Source organism: Gymnoscopelus microlampas, assembly GCF_963454915.1.
Source record: "Gymnoscopelus microlampas genome assembly, chromosome: 21".
NCBI lineage: Eukaryota > Metazoa > Chordata > Actinopteri > Myctophiformes > Myctophidae > Gymnoscopelus > Gymnoscopelus microlampas.
The window spans coordinates 15,149,116-15,162,991 of NC_139958.1; the positions used below are offsets into that span (position 1 = coordinate 15,149,116).

General features: G+C 42.4%; 1 protein-coding gene across 4 annotated transcripts in view; it reads right to left on the bottom strand.

Moving 5' to 3' along the window:
* Positions 1-5,314: 5,314 nt before the first annotated feature.
* arhgap24 (Rho GTPase activating protein 24) overlaps positions 5,315-13,876 on the bottom strand; it is a 94,833-nt gene continuing 86,271 nt past the window's right edge. For 3 of the 4 annotated variants that reach the window (XM_084046724.1, XM_084046723.1, XM_084046725.1), the window contains 5 exons: positions 10,833-10,965; positions 9,179-9,252; positions 8,971-9,092; positions 7,428-8,628; positions 5,315-6,929 (listed from right to left, as the gene is read on the bottom strand). In XM_084046724.1, coding sequence (XP_083902850.1) covers positions 6,665-6,929; positions 7,428-8,628; positions 8,971-9,092; positions 9,179-9,252; positions 10,833-10,965 — 1,795 coding nt within the window. In that variant the 3' untranslated portion in view covers positions 5,315-6,664. The remainder of the gene's footprint in view (positions 6,930-7,427; positions 8,629-8,970; positions 9,093-9,178; positions 9,253-10,832; positions 10,966-13,876) is intronic. The other variant, XM_084046726.1, reaches the window with a different exon arrangement.

Here is a 13,876-nt window from a genome sequence, read left to right on the forward strand (position 1 = left end):
ATTAATTTGTACCTTTAAAGTAATGAACTCTCAATGAGCATAATTATTCCGGTCGTCAATGCAAAAAGTTTTAAACGTTTCTTTCTTTCTTTGGCTCCTTTTCCTGAATAATATCCTTCCAGAGAATTGTGTTTTTTCTAAAAGGTGCTCTTTAGACCTTTTTTATTCCAAATGGCTTAAGTCTTCATTAATCTTATACAAAGAAACCGTGGTGTCAGCACTGAATGTAGAAAAGTGTGGTTTTTCTATGATGCTTGTCAAAGCTGGTCAGCTTTGTTATCTGTGTGTCTGTGTGTGTGTGTGTGTGTGTGTGTGTGTGTGTGTGTGCGTGCGTGCGTGCGTGCGTGCGTGCGTGCGCGCGTATGTACACGTGTGTGTGTGTGTGTGTGTGTGTGTGTGTGTGTGTGTGTGTGTGTGTGTGCGTGTGCGTGTGCGCGTGTGACTTCAAGGACACCAGCATTGATTACAACCTGTCTAAAAGGCTGAATTGTATGATATGATCTGGGTTCTTGTCAAAAGGCAGTTAAACTTTTCCACACACATGCTCAGATTTGTTTTTTGGTTTTCGTTTTCGCCTTTAAAGAACCAGACCTGAGTAATGTGTGATGGGATTTTAAGGGAGTTAATGGAGAGGTTTTGGTAAAGAGCCATAATACTCTTTGTGTACTCTGTGTAATTGCGTGATAGTTTAATGGGTTGCAGTACTACTGTGTGTAACTGGAAATAGGAGGGGTGTGTGTATTCATGTACGGTCACACTAACATTAGAATTAGAATGGTGTTGATGCCCCCCCCTGTATAAAATGTATGCTTAAAACAAAGTTGTCCAAAAGACAGGTTGCAGTTCTGTGACTTTTCAAACCACATTTTGACTCATTTCACTCCGCTGATATATTTAGGATTCAGGATGAGCACATTCATACTGTACGTCACCGTTTCTCAACATCGGGTACGGGGACCACCAGGGGTCCACCAGGGTACCCTTATAGGTCTGTTAAATGAACACTGAGGATTTCATTTAACAGACACTTAGAGACAGTGTAGATTGGGCAAAAATAACTAACATGATAAAAGAAAAGGTTGAATCACTAAAATAAACTATACTGGAAGCTTAATTTACATTGTGAAATCTTCAGTGCTTATTTAAGTCGTCAGAGTGTACAAATGGACCCCTAGTCGTCCCTGTGCTGACGTTGACAACCAGTGCTGTAGGTAACTACTGTATATTTGTACAGTAGTTACTATTATATTATTTTGTGCATCACTCAACCACTGTCAGTCAAATCCATCAAATCAAATGTGGTTTCAGGAAGCGGCTTCCATACAGACAGTGCTAGTGATGCCCGACGTGTTTTTTATTTTATTTTATTTATTTCAATTCGTTCTCTCCTGATGGATGTCATATTGTAAATGACAACAACAATGCAAAATGCAATAATAACATTTAGTGCAGTCAGACAGGGAGGCAGGCTACTTTGTACTGCAAGGGCCAGGTGAAGCTGATATTTATTGTTTATGAGGGGTTTTTTTAATGTGAAAAACTAAACTCTAAAATGGATGAAAAAGCCAGTTTGGTTCTTCAGAATCAGGCGGTGTTGTATTCCTTATTCCTTTGATTGGTTCTTCTCTCTTTCTTTGACTCTGTGCTGTTTCTAGAAATCATTCTGTTGACATTGTCAGGTTGAAAATAATTTTAAAAAATGTATCCGTTTCACGCTGATGATCTCCCAGCTTCAGGATATAGCATTCCAATCAAATAAGACAAAAATGCTAAAGAAAAAGAAAAGTTTCAAAAATTTAAAAAAGAAATATTGGAAGCTGTTACTGTAAACACTCAACATTTTAAAGGAACTGTGTATGTAAAAAAAAAAAGAAAAAAAAAGAAAAAAAGTATATGTATGTGATTGAAAATAAACAAAATCTTTGACCTTGAAGAAGTGTTTTTTTTCCCTATCCTGGGTTGATTGAGTATACAATATTGTATTTGTCAATATTATGAGAGTTGCTGGCCAATAGTATGCAAGGAATAGAGCATAGCAGTAGCTGTCATTTTGTAGTTCCACAGATAGAAAGCCCATTCATATTTCCCATAAAGATTTCTGAAAATATTTATATTAATTATTTTAAGCCTGTAATCAAGCCATCCAGGTTCCTGGTGACTCATGGCCATAAAACATTTGATTCTGTGTAAAAAACATATTTGAATATTTTATTATATAATATTTAATAAATACAGTTGTCTCCCTACCTACTCCCTACCTATTCCACTGAGCCATTTAGGTTTACGTCTTGGAAGAGCGGTAGAAATGTGGTCTCTTTGTCCTGGTGAGTTGGAGATGCAAGACGACTGAGGCCGAAATAGATCAACTCAAGGGTTTTAATAACAAAGGTTCACCAAAGGTTCTCCAGAAACAGGTCAGATCAAACACAACCAGGGACAAAACTGAGTCAAAGCCTGAATACTCAAACACAGACCAAGAAGTCTTCATACTAACATTTGAATAAAGAACCATCCAGTTATTGACTACATAGAGGTTTATATAGACACAGGGACTATGACACAGGTGAATCAACTGACAATCAACACAGGGATAGGCTAGAACACAAACAGGACACAGGTGACATTAGGGTTAACAATAATCAGGATGGTTAGACAAGACAGTAGTCTCAGGTAACCAGACAACTATTCCACAATCTCAGAATGCTATATAGAGTCTAGAACTACACCTCCCGTAATCCGAGTAACGGAAGCTGGTATTTCCGTTCATGAAAATATATTTGAAAATATCTTTATTTCTTTTTTGTTTTTTTTCCATTTCTGCTAAGCAACAAGTTATATATGGATAGATTTTTTATTCATATTAGGATAAATTTGAATTTTATTTGTAAATTAGTGCCCTACTTTATCATACAAGAATGTCACTCAAAGGCAGTGAACATACATAGCCGATCTGCAAGCTCACAATGTGTCGCGATGCAAAGATTGTAGATCGGCTACAGTATGTTCACAATGTTCTTTAAAATAAAAAGGACATACAGTACAAGTTCCCACCCGACAGCAACAATTTGCATTGACCTTCCTCAAGTGTTGTGTTCAATCAGCCACATTGTTGTGACTGGTCATCACTCTCTTCCAGAACAAGATTGTGCTGTATATGTTTTACGTGGGCTATAACCTTAGATGTTATTGAAGCCTGTTTAGTGTTTTATTTAGTAAATCTCCCAATTTATGGTTGCAGGAGTTATGTCACATACTGTACAAGATTGACTGAACAGACTGAAATATGATTCACTTCACGTCCCCATGATTGTTTACGAAATTTCTTATCAGATTCATAACCATACTGATATTAAAGGTTTATAAAATGCTTATAGCACTGTATAGTTATAAGTAGTCGTTGAGTAAATTAGCTAAATAATGACATTCCTGGAGGAGTAGGCAGAAATGCTGTGTTGTTCTTCCATAGATTTATGTTTTAACTTAAGCACCCAATGAGCACTTACAGTATATGGTCTTACTATATCACACTATAATGCGTTATGTATGCATTGCAATGCAAAGAGGATAACATAATGTTATCATCATTTTAATGCATTATTATTGTTTTTGACTATGAGAATTCCTGTATAATACATTATGATCCTGGCCAAATGGATTGTAACCTAAACAAATAACTACTGACCTGAAAACTTGTATTCTTTTATAAATCATTATGAGTATGTCTGAGTACTTATAACTGTAGTTACAGTGTAATGAGCTGATTATATAATGTATTGTACTGTATGTTAATAATGCATTATAAGCATACCTGCATATTATAGACATGGGCTTAGATAGAAATTGTTACCTCAGGGTTGATTCAAAGTTCTATAAAGGGCTGGAGTCTTGACAGACAATATTCAAGCAAAGTCAATGACGAAGTGACACACAAACGTGCATTTTTACTCATAATTCAGACAACTTTATTCTTTTTTTTCTCCTGTGGGAAGCATCGTGTCATGAAAACATTCCACTGCCCCAGTCTTCTGTCCATAATCTGCCCCTCAGGGAGAAGCCAGAGATCACGTCCACACTGTCAGCTTGTATTAAGTGTATCAGGGGCATCATTTGGGGTCTCAGGGGATGGCAATTGCCACCACCTAGTGTTCACATTTAACCTCAAATTCGGTTATTTTAAGCATATGTTTCCTCAAGTCTGAACATTTTCTGCAGATGAATCTGATCAACGCTGTGTGCATCTCAATCCATGCCGGTCTGTCTACACGTGGCGTGTGACAGATGTTATAGACACGTGTTTTATTGTGTGCAACCATACATTCCTTATAACCACTTTCAACCTGGCATCCCTATTTTGAGGCTCACAACGCGTTGCAACACCATGAGTTGTTGGCTTGTACATCCACTATCTTCGCCCATTTTTTAAATGTGTTCACGTTTTTTGACACCCCCTATTTATTTGAGAAATGACGCTTCGGTAGTATATTATCTCCTGATTAATTAATCCAGGCTCCCCTCCGTCTCTTAGTTGTCCAGGCACTTTTTATTTTCATAGGTCTGCACATTTCAGAGGTTCCGTGTGAAGCCAAATTTAATCAATGTTCAATCGAAAAACCCTATGCCCACGGCACGTTTTTTTGTATTGAAAGTAAGTTATCCTAGGCGAGTGACAATGTTGTGCTATGAAGAATAAATTAGGTTTAAGACTGGTGCAAGACCTAAATAGGTCCTTCTCTCCACAGGAAAGTCAACTTGCAGCAGGTCTGAGCCGCTAGAACAGTACGTGCGTGCGTGTGTGTGTGTGTGTGTGTGTGTGTGTGTGTGTGTGTGTGTGTGTGTGTGTGTGTGTGTGTGTGTGTGTGTGTGACAAAAGACTAGCCACAGGTTTAGTCTCACTTGTACCCATTAATATCTCATCTGCAGACAACATTTTAAAGCTACATAAATACATCATCAAGTTACTTAGATATTCACAATTGTACTCTGACCTCCCTGGACTATGAAATGCATGCACACATACATGCATGCACACACACATTTATGCATGCACACATACATGCATGGGCACACACATTTATACACCTCTTCCTGTTGCATGTACTGTATGTATCAAGCTGTCGATCCAACATCTACTTTCTGATTTCACCCCCTTTGGTTCACAGTAGCAACACACACACACACGCGGGCGCACGCACGCACGCACGCACGCACGCACGCACGCACGCACGCACGCACGCACGCACGCACGCACGCACGCACGCACGCACGCACGCACGCACGCACACACACACACACACACACACACACACACACACACACACACACACACACACACACACACACACACACACACACACACACACACACACACACACACACACACACACACAGAACTGTCTTGTACGTGTACTGTACTGTACTCGTATGTGAAGCAAGGATAACAATAACATAGAGTGGTTATGACAAGTGGATTACATGGCGACTGTCTCTTCTAGCAGGCATCCCAGTCTGCTCTCCACCGTACACATTGCAATACTCCATCAAAGCTACACTTCCCAAAGCATTCACAGAATGACTACACCTACAGTGCTCTTCTTGGGGGAGAATGTACACAGCCATCGTTATACAATATTGATGTGAAATCATCACAGAAATCACTAACTTAGAGGCTATTCGTCCCAATGAATTCCAACTTGGAAGTCTCTGAAATTTAGTTTACAAGCTATAAGACATCCTCAAGTATTGATTTAACACAGGCCAAATCTCTCTGAATCATGCTTAAAGCCACAGTGCAGACTAAGCAGTGTCTACAATGATCTATAAAATATTTACATTACAGGCTCTGTCTTTTTTTGGTCATGGACTGAAGGTATAACAGCACAGAAGCATAGACACATATACAGAATATTCACCAATTTGGATAATGCACATGAAATGTTCAGTACCACATTGTAGAAATGAAACGAACCTGTAAGTGCAAGGAAAAGCCTTGATATAAAATAAAATATCATATATTGATAACTCTGCTTAAATATCAGACATACATTAAAATATTACTTTAGATCTTTTTTTTTCTTTTTTACATACATATGCTGCCATATTGTTTTCAGCATTATTTCCCTCTACAGTATGTACACAGGCAGATACAGACCTACACGGAACAATACGTTGGTTACATATTTTGGTTGGATCTCAAAAGTGAAATGGGGGATGGAGAGAGTTTTTCCACGTCTTTCAGGGTTTTCAGGTCCAGAGCTTGTATCATAAGCAGTTTATTAAGAGTCTGTTCACTTCACTTTACAAATGAGTGAGTGCAAGTTTTTTTCTGACGTAACCATACCACATTCTGAGCATGTAGAAGATCGTTAGGTCGATATTTAGCAAGATCACCTCCGGTGACATCTATAGTTTCACAGGTGACTTGTACTATCAAACACTGCCTCTCTTCAGTTCCCAAAGGTGCCTATAAGAATATTATTATTCTACTCAGTCACTTAGAATCCCTTCTAGTGACAGAAAACTAAAACCAACTTGGACCCCCTTTTTTTACATTCACATCACATAGCACATCATCTCCAGTGTTCCCTCTCATCCCATTATTAAATGACACAGCCCACATCACTGGATTCCACACGGTATCGCTGCGTTCTGGCTTGGCGATGGTCCTTCACTGGATCCAGATGGTGTTGTTACGTTCTGGCCGGCGAGGGTCGGTGGTGGCGGCGGTGCCGGTCGTGGTGAGGCCGCCGAACGTGGAGAAGAACTGCTCCATCTCCTTCTGCAACATCTGGTTGCGTCGCTCGGCGTCGTCCTTGGCGCGCTCTGCGTTCCGTAACTTGATCTCCACCATGGTGTACTTCTTCCTCTCCTGGTCCAGCTCCTCGTGGATGTTCACCATCTCCGTCTCCAGCTCCAGGTTACGCTGCTCCAGGCTGTAAAGGCAGTCGGTGGAGAATTAAGAAGGAGGAGTCAAGTGGAAAAGGTGACAGTTCTTTGATCATAGTGCATCTACTTTCTATCTGGCGAGCAAAAGCAAATGGGGCTCATTTTGTTCAAAATTGCTATTTTTGAAAACATTTTGAAATTATTTTTTAAAAGTGCTGAGTGGGCCAAGTGAATAAACGAAATAGACAAAGGATAAAATAGGTGAAGAAAACAACAGGAAGGATGGTCCATCCAGACAATTATTTGCTCCAAAAACATCCCTCCAGTAAATGGTCCGTTAAGAGCACAACACCACCACCCATTACCTCCACAGACTCAACACAGACAGACCCTTTTGGATAGTCATGCCTGCAGTGTCATTTTTCAGACTAAGTTTAGCAAAGTAGCTCCAAAGTAATTCAGTTTACTTTATTTATTTTGTCCTACACCTACCCTGCATGTTTGGCTTTGTGTGCTCTATTTGTAATATTCCATTCTAGCCTTACCTCTTTATCCTGGCCTCGTACTCCGTCTTCTGTTTGTGCATCTCCTGCTTAAGGCTGGAGACCAGGCTGTGCAGAGCGCTGTGACCGCCAGTCCCATTACTGACCGGGAAGCCATCACTATTATCACTGCTACTGGTTCCCCCACTGCTTCTCCCTCTCCCTCCCACACCACCTCCTTCTCCTCCACTGCCACTTCCTCCTCCTCCACCTCCTCCAGACTGACAGAGGTCACTCTCGTGGCCCGGCGGTCCGTCCAGGTCCTCGTAGTGGCTGCCGTAGAAGTCCTGCTCGGGGCAGGTGGTGGTGGAGGAGCGGCAGGAGGTGGAGTTGTCCGGCAGGGAGATCTCGCAGGAGGAGGTGGACCAGGTGGCGCTGTCCACGCTCTGTTTGTCCTCGCCGCAGCCGCCGCCGTTCAGACAGTTGCCCGTGGTCATGTGGTTCTGCTGCTGCTGCTGCTGGAGGTTCTGCTGGTTGAGGTGGACGTTGTCGTAGGTGGACAGCCGGTTCTGGTCCCCGTGGTGGTGGGGGCCGCCGTCTCCTCGCCCCTTGTTGTTGTCGCGCAGCGTGACGTAGCCGTTGGGCACCCAGAGCCCGCTACGGCCGCTCAGCGTGCCGTTCACCACGTCCGTGCTGGAGACGCCCATGCGAACGCCGTTCCCTCCCCCTCCGCCGCTGGTTCCCATTTTCGTGCCTGAGCCTTTGAGGGTCCCGTTGCGTTGTCGCGCCTGCAAGCTCGCCCCTCCTCCGGACAGAGTCTGGCTCCTCTCCTGGCTGTTGGGGTCCGAGGAGGGAGAGGAGGAGCTGAAGGAGCCATTGGTAACGATCCCGCTGCCTTTGCTGAAAGCGGGGTTCTTTTTCACAGTCGGAGGGGGGCTACGGGTGAGGTCGAACTGTCCCGTGAGGCCGGCAGAACGGGGGCTGGCGGAACGCGGGGACGAGCCGCTGTTGTCCACGTGCTGCCGGTGAGGAGGGGACGACTCGGGCGCCTCCCAGACACACTGTCGGACGATCTGCGTGTTGTTGTTCTCGGCGTTCTGGTTTTGTCCCATCGTGACGGCGGTGGTGGTGGCCGTGTCGGCCTGTCGCCGTGGTAACTCAATGTTGTTGTTGAGAAGCTCCTGCGTGTTGTCCTCGTCTCTAGGAAACAGCACGTCGTGGCGACCGATAAGAACGGCCATCAGCTGCTGGACCAGAACCGTACCTGACAACGTGAGCACCACACAAACATCTGCTTTACACAAAGAACTGTTCATCTTGTTCACATCTGTATCGTTTATAATCCAAGAAGACAATTAACCACTTAAGCCCTTCTTTGTATGACAAATAGCAAAAACAGGCAATCTACAAGCTCATAATGTGGCGTGATGTGACACAGTGTGAGCTTGTAGACTGGCAAGTTTCTCTATTTTGAAAATGTTGATCTTTCTTTGCAAAATGTTGGATGCAAAATGCCACTTTGAAAGTGGTTAAATGATAACATAGTATGCTGTGTCAAATATTATTCTCTATTTCACACACCAGACTATAAGGTAAACATACTGACCTTCCATAATTGCTACTGGATCCTCAACCTTTGGCCTCAAGATATTTGGCCCAAATACGGTGGCTAGGTTTTGGACACTCATTTTATTCACTCCGGAGCATGACTGGACTTCATCTAAAAATCTGTGAAACAGAAAAGAAGATATTCAGATGCTTAGTTTAGCGTAATGTTTATCCTCAAGTAGAACTTTACTTTAAACGTTTTGTACCTGCAGATGTACTTGAGAAGATTGTAATTTACAGGAGGTAGACCTTCCACAAGTTGTTTCAGTTCCTTTATGCCCTGGTGAAAACAGTAATTTTGATCAATTAACATTGTGATTTACAGCTTAAAACACACATGACTTCACATTTGATTACTGGCTCCTCCTGGGTTAGGGTCAAACAAAATGTCCTTCAGCAAGAACCCATTAACTACCTTGCATGCCTTGCATGGTTACCTCCGTCATCGGTGTTTGAATGTTTGTGAATGTAATGCACATTGTAAAGCGCTATAAAAATGCACCATTTACTACAGACCCAACAACTTTTGGATCATCTTTAATCAACAATGAATCCCTTCCTTAAGCCATCACACATGGCTGCTCCAGTGTGCTCCATAACCAATATGGACCTTTAATTCAAGACAAGCTCTCAGTCTTCATGTCTGTTGATACTAATCAATAATCCTTGACTCGTCAAGGACCAATTGATCATGCCTCTATATAGGGACACCAGGGCGAAAGTGGTTAAAGAATCAAGCTCGGTAGCTACAGTACCAGTCGGTAGCTAACATGATTACTTGTGAAGAAATTGATGTGTTTGACATGTGGTTTTCAAACCAGGAGGAGTTTGGCAATGTTTATGCAGTTTACAGCGAAGCAATCTGAACAAAAGTAATTGAGTTTTGTTCAATATGCTCCATGTTCGAATCAATTCCATCCCTGGTACAGTAGCTCTCAGAGTCCTGTGGACACACTGAAGTCCCTGGAGATTTAAGAGGCAAAGCATCTCTAAGCTGAACTCGGCTGTCTAAGGGATATTTACAGATCCTCAAGTGTGCAGGTACTATACAGTATTTCACCTCCATGAATCCATCCTCAAGCACATGCACATGAACCTTTTACTACTGATGCTGGAATAATGAATGTAGAACTTGGGTCTACAGATGATGAATTAATCGTAACAATTTACAATTACTGTACAATTGAAGCATTTATCAGATGCTCTCATCTCTCATCTCAGTGACTTACAATACAAAGTGTGAAATCTGAGTAAATGGTATGAACCCTAGTCAACAAATGACAGGGTAAATGGTCACATAGGTAGAGTGCAAATAATACAATGTAGTGTCTCAAAGAAACTAGGGTAACAGGTCATCAAATCAAGCATCTGTCTTAACAACATGCTTTGTAGTCGAGCAAAACAACTACAATACAACAGTGGGTACAACAGTGGAATCTAGACGTGCACATGCAGGGGCGCACGCACACACACACACACACACGTGCGTGCGCACGCACGCACACCGCTGCCCTATGAATAAATGAACACAGTTTCTGAGGGTAAGGTGGGTTTGAAGCAGAAACCTGGTCTCCTGTGAAGCATGTCTTATCGTGTGAGTCTGTGACAGAAATCCAATTACCATGCTACACATACAGACAACAGGCACAACAAGGTCATTGTAATGGTCTGGAAACAGCAGGTAGGAGAGGGACAACTGGGCTCCGAGAGAGCAGTTTTGGGATGTAGAAAGGGTTCTTTTCAGTATTGCTGTTCGTCTGTTAAACCTCACTGTAAATTAAGGTGAATTCTGCCGATAACTTGATGAGTATATGACTATATAACCATAATGGTCAAACTTGGGTCTATAGAATGGCTTACAGATGCATCGTCCTTGCTGAGGAGCTTGGTGCAGCTTAGGAACTCTTCATACTTGGCGAACGGGACGACGGGCTCCGGCAGCTCTCTGAGATACAGCTTCAGTAAAGATGCTACCGTATGGACATCTGTGTTACTGCAGAGAGAGGACGTCAAGGACAGAGAGAAAGAGAGAGAGAGAGAGGGGGGGAGAGAAAGAGAGAGGTGGAGAGAAAGAGAGAGGTGGATATAAGGATGAATGGTAGCAACACAACATGGATCATGGTCACTGGACACAAATCAACACGGAAGCTCAGGCTGTTCAAAAACTAATTGAGAAAATAGTTGATCTACACACTCACAACCGTTGCGATGCGACTAAAGGTTTCGCATATAATGACATGCCCAAAATGGGGGACGCCAGGTTTAAAATGATTAAGGGACAGAGGACGAGGCGAGTGTGAATTTAGTGCCCGGTATAAATTGCGGTTAATCTATCCCGCTTCATAAATCAGTGTGACAGGTGAGACGTGGGATTGGTGGGGACATGTGGTGCAACTCATATGGAAGGTGACACCTGCTGTCGCCACAGATCCTGTGATCCTGGGCTTTACTGGAAAGACCCAAGAGAATGCTGCAACGTATGGCATGTTGTGACCAGTGAACACCCCTTATTTCATCGCTGTCAGGTGGAAACCTCATATGTCCAAAACCGTTCGTTATTTTTTCTTACCATGAAAAAAATGTTATAAAGTAGTGAACATAGCCAATCTACAAGCTCACAACGTGTTGTGATGTACTGTAAATCTGCTATTTTTCCACTACTTTTGCGTGACACACTAACTGGTGAAGTAGGGCATTCATTTCCAAAAAAAACAAACAACAAAAGAAAATGGAAATACGGAGATACAAGGTTTCTGCTCGACAGCAACGATTTATGGGCGTGGGGGTTAAGGGTTGGGGATGGAAAAGGGTGGGGGGGAAGGCAAGAAAGGAGCGGAAAAGGGAGGAGGTTGGATGTGGCGGGTCGGGGCTCCATCATTCATGATCCTACCTGTCACTCTGACTTATGGCTGAAGGTGTCACATCGCAAAACACAGCTCAGCTGTATATTAAGACAGACATCACCACCCACTGCACTCTATGTTACGAGTGGCACATAGAGTAGTCCTGTCAGGTCTTAAGCCCAGTTCAGACCAAAGATTCACGATGAGACAAAAAACATTTTAGAACATTGCAGAGACAAATTGGAAGCCGTCTGAATGAGTGATCCTGTTGCAGGTGGACTGATGCCGGCTGATTGAGTCTCATGAGATTGTACTTGTCGAGTTGTAAAGCAACAAGCTTCAGAACGTATCATAATGATTTATTTGTTTATCTGTCACTCTCACCCTTGTTACGTTAGGTCCCAAATAATCTCTCAAGAACAGTTTCCGAGCTGCCCTACTGCATCTGTCGAGAGGGCCGTTCAGAACGTAAGAACGTTGGCCTACAAGTGGGCCGGCCTTAGATCAGGAAGCAAGCCGTGCTTTACCCACTCAAATGTAGTGGGCGGGATTTACATCTGTGCGTTCGCCTTCTAATGTGTTCCCACTGGAAACAAACCAAAACTCATTCAACAAGGGCGTCCTCGGAGCCGACAACACCACAGAAAGTTAGTAACGCCCCCACCGGAAGAGGAGGGCTGAGGGCGGACCAAACGGGCCAAGATCCTGTTATCGACATTCTATTGGGCGGTCCCCCCAGAGTCAAATTCAAAGGAAAAAAATAAACAGCAGTAGGCGCCGTTTTTTCCTTTTTTGACAATGGGTTCCCAAATTGGGTCCCAAATGAGTGTTTAGGAAAACAGCAAAACAAGACAAAACACATGGTAATATCAGATGTTTCACACACGCATTATCGTTTACATGTTTATGCTCAATAATAAACCATCCGTATTATTTACACACCAATTTCTTCTTTACAAAACACAATATTATATAATAATAGGCTACATGAATACATCAATATTCATTCTTAACCTCCGGGGTGCAGCCATCGGGGACACGTTTTTTGTTGCTAATCAACAATAAAGAATCGTTTGGAACAATTTGTCTGTTTATTTAGCTCAGTTCTGACAATTATACTACAGTATATCTTTTTACCTTCTGGGTAGGTCTCATAATGGGTCGCCCTGGTCGGGTTTAAACCACAACCCTCTATTCTTAGAATAGAGGGTTTATCATTTAGTCACAAGCTCTTGTTGGTACTTTTCAATGGTTAAAAAATAGCAAAACTCTAAGATGCACAAGGTCACAACGCGTTGCTTCGCGTTGTCAACTTATAGAGCAGCGGTTTAATCTACTTTTGCACGACAGGCTTGTAAGTCAAAGTAGGGCATTGATTTAAGAAAAATTAAATGAAATATGGATATACAAGGTTTCTGCCCGCCAGCAACACTATAATAAATACTACACTGGTGGAAAGGAAATTCTCTCACACTGTAGGTCTTTCAACAGCCACAGTTTCTAGGTTTACCTGCATTGTAATCATTGTTAACATCATATAGGCCATATCTTGTGGAAAATTACTGTAGATGACGAATACGCACAAAAAAAGCAATTTGAAACGGCCTGCTTTTGGACATTGATTGCACTGAAGCCTATAAGATCGGAGACCCTAGAGGAGTTTACATTACATGGTGTAATGTAACCCCACCTCTAAACCAAACCATATCCCACAGCTTTAACCTGTTAGCCCTCTAATTCCATACAGATACTGTTCATTATCAGGGCTCAATATGTCATTTGTCCAGCAGCATGACATTTAACCCTTTAAGACCTGAGGTCGATTGGACAAAATGTCTTCTAAACAGTTTTCTGAAAAACGTACAGTATGTTGCTAGAATCAGTGGCTCTCAAACTTTTCATGTCAAAGACACCCAAAATGATATGTATTTGGCCGCCGGCCGCCATCTCCCGCCATATTTTTGTTCCAGGGACCCCCAGTAGGAAAGATTTGAGTTAGAAATGTTTGCTTTAAAAAAATATGTATATTCAAAGATTTGCACAAATTTAATGTTCACGATT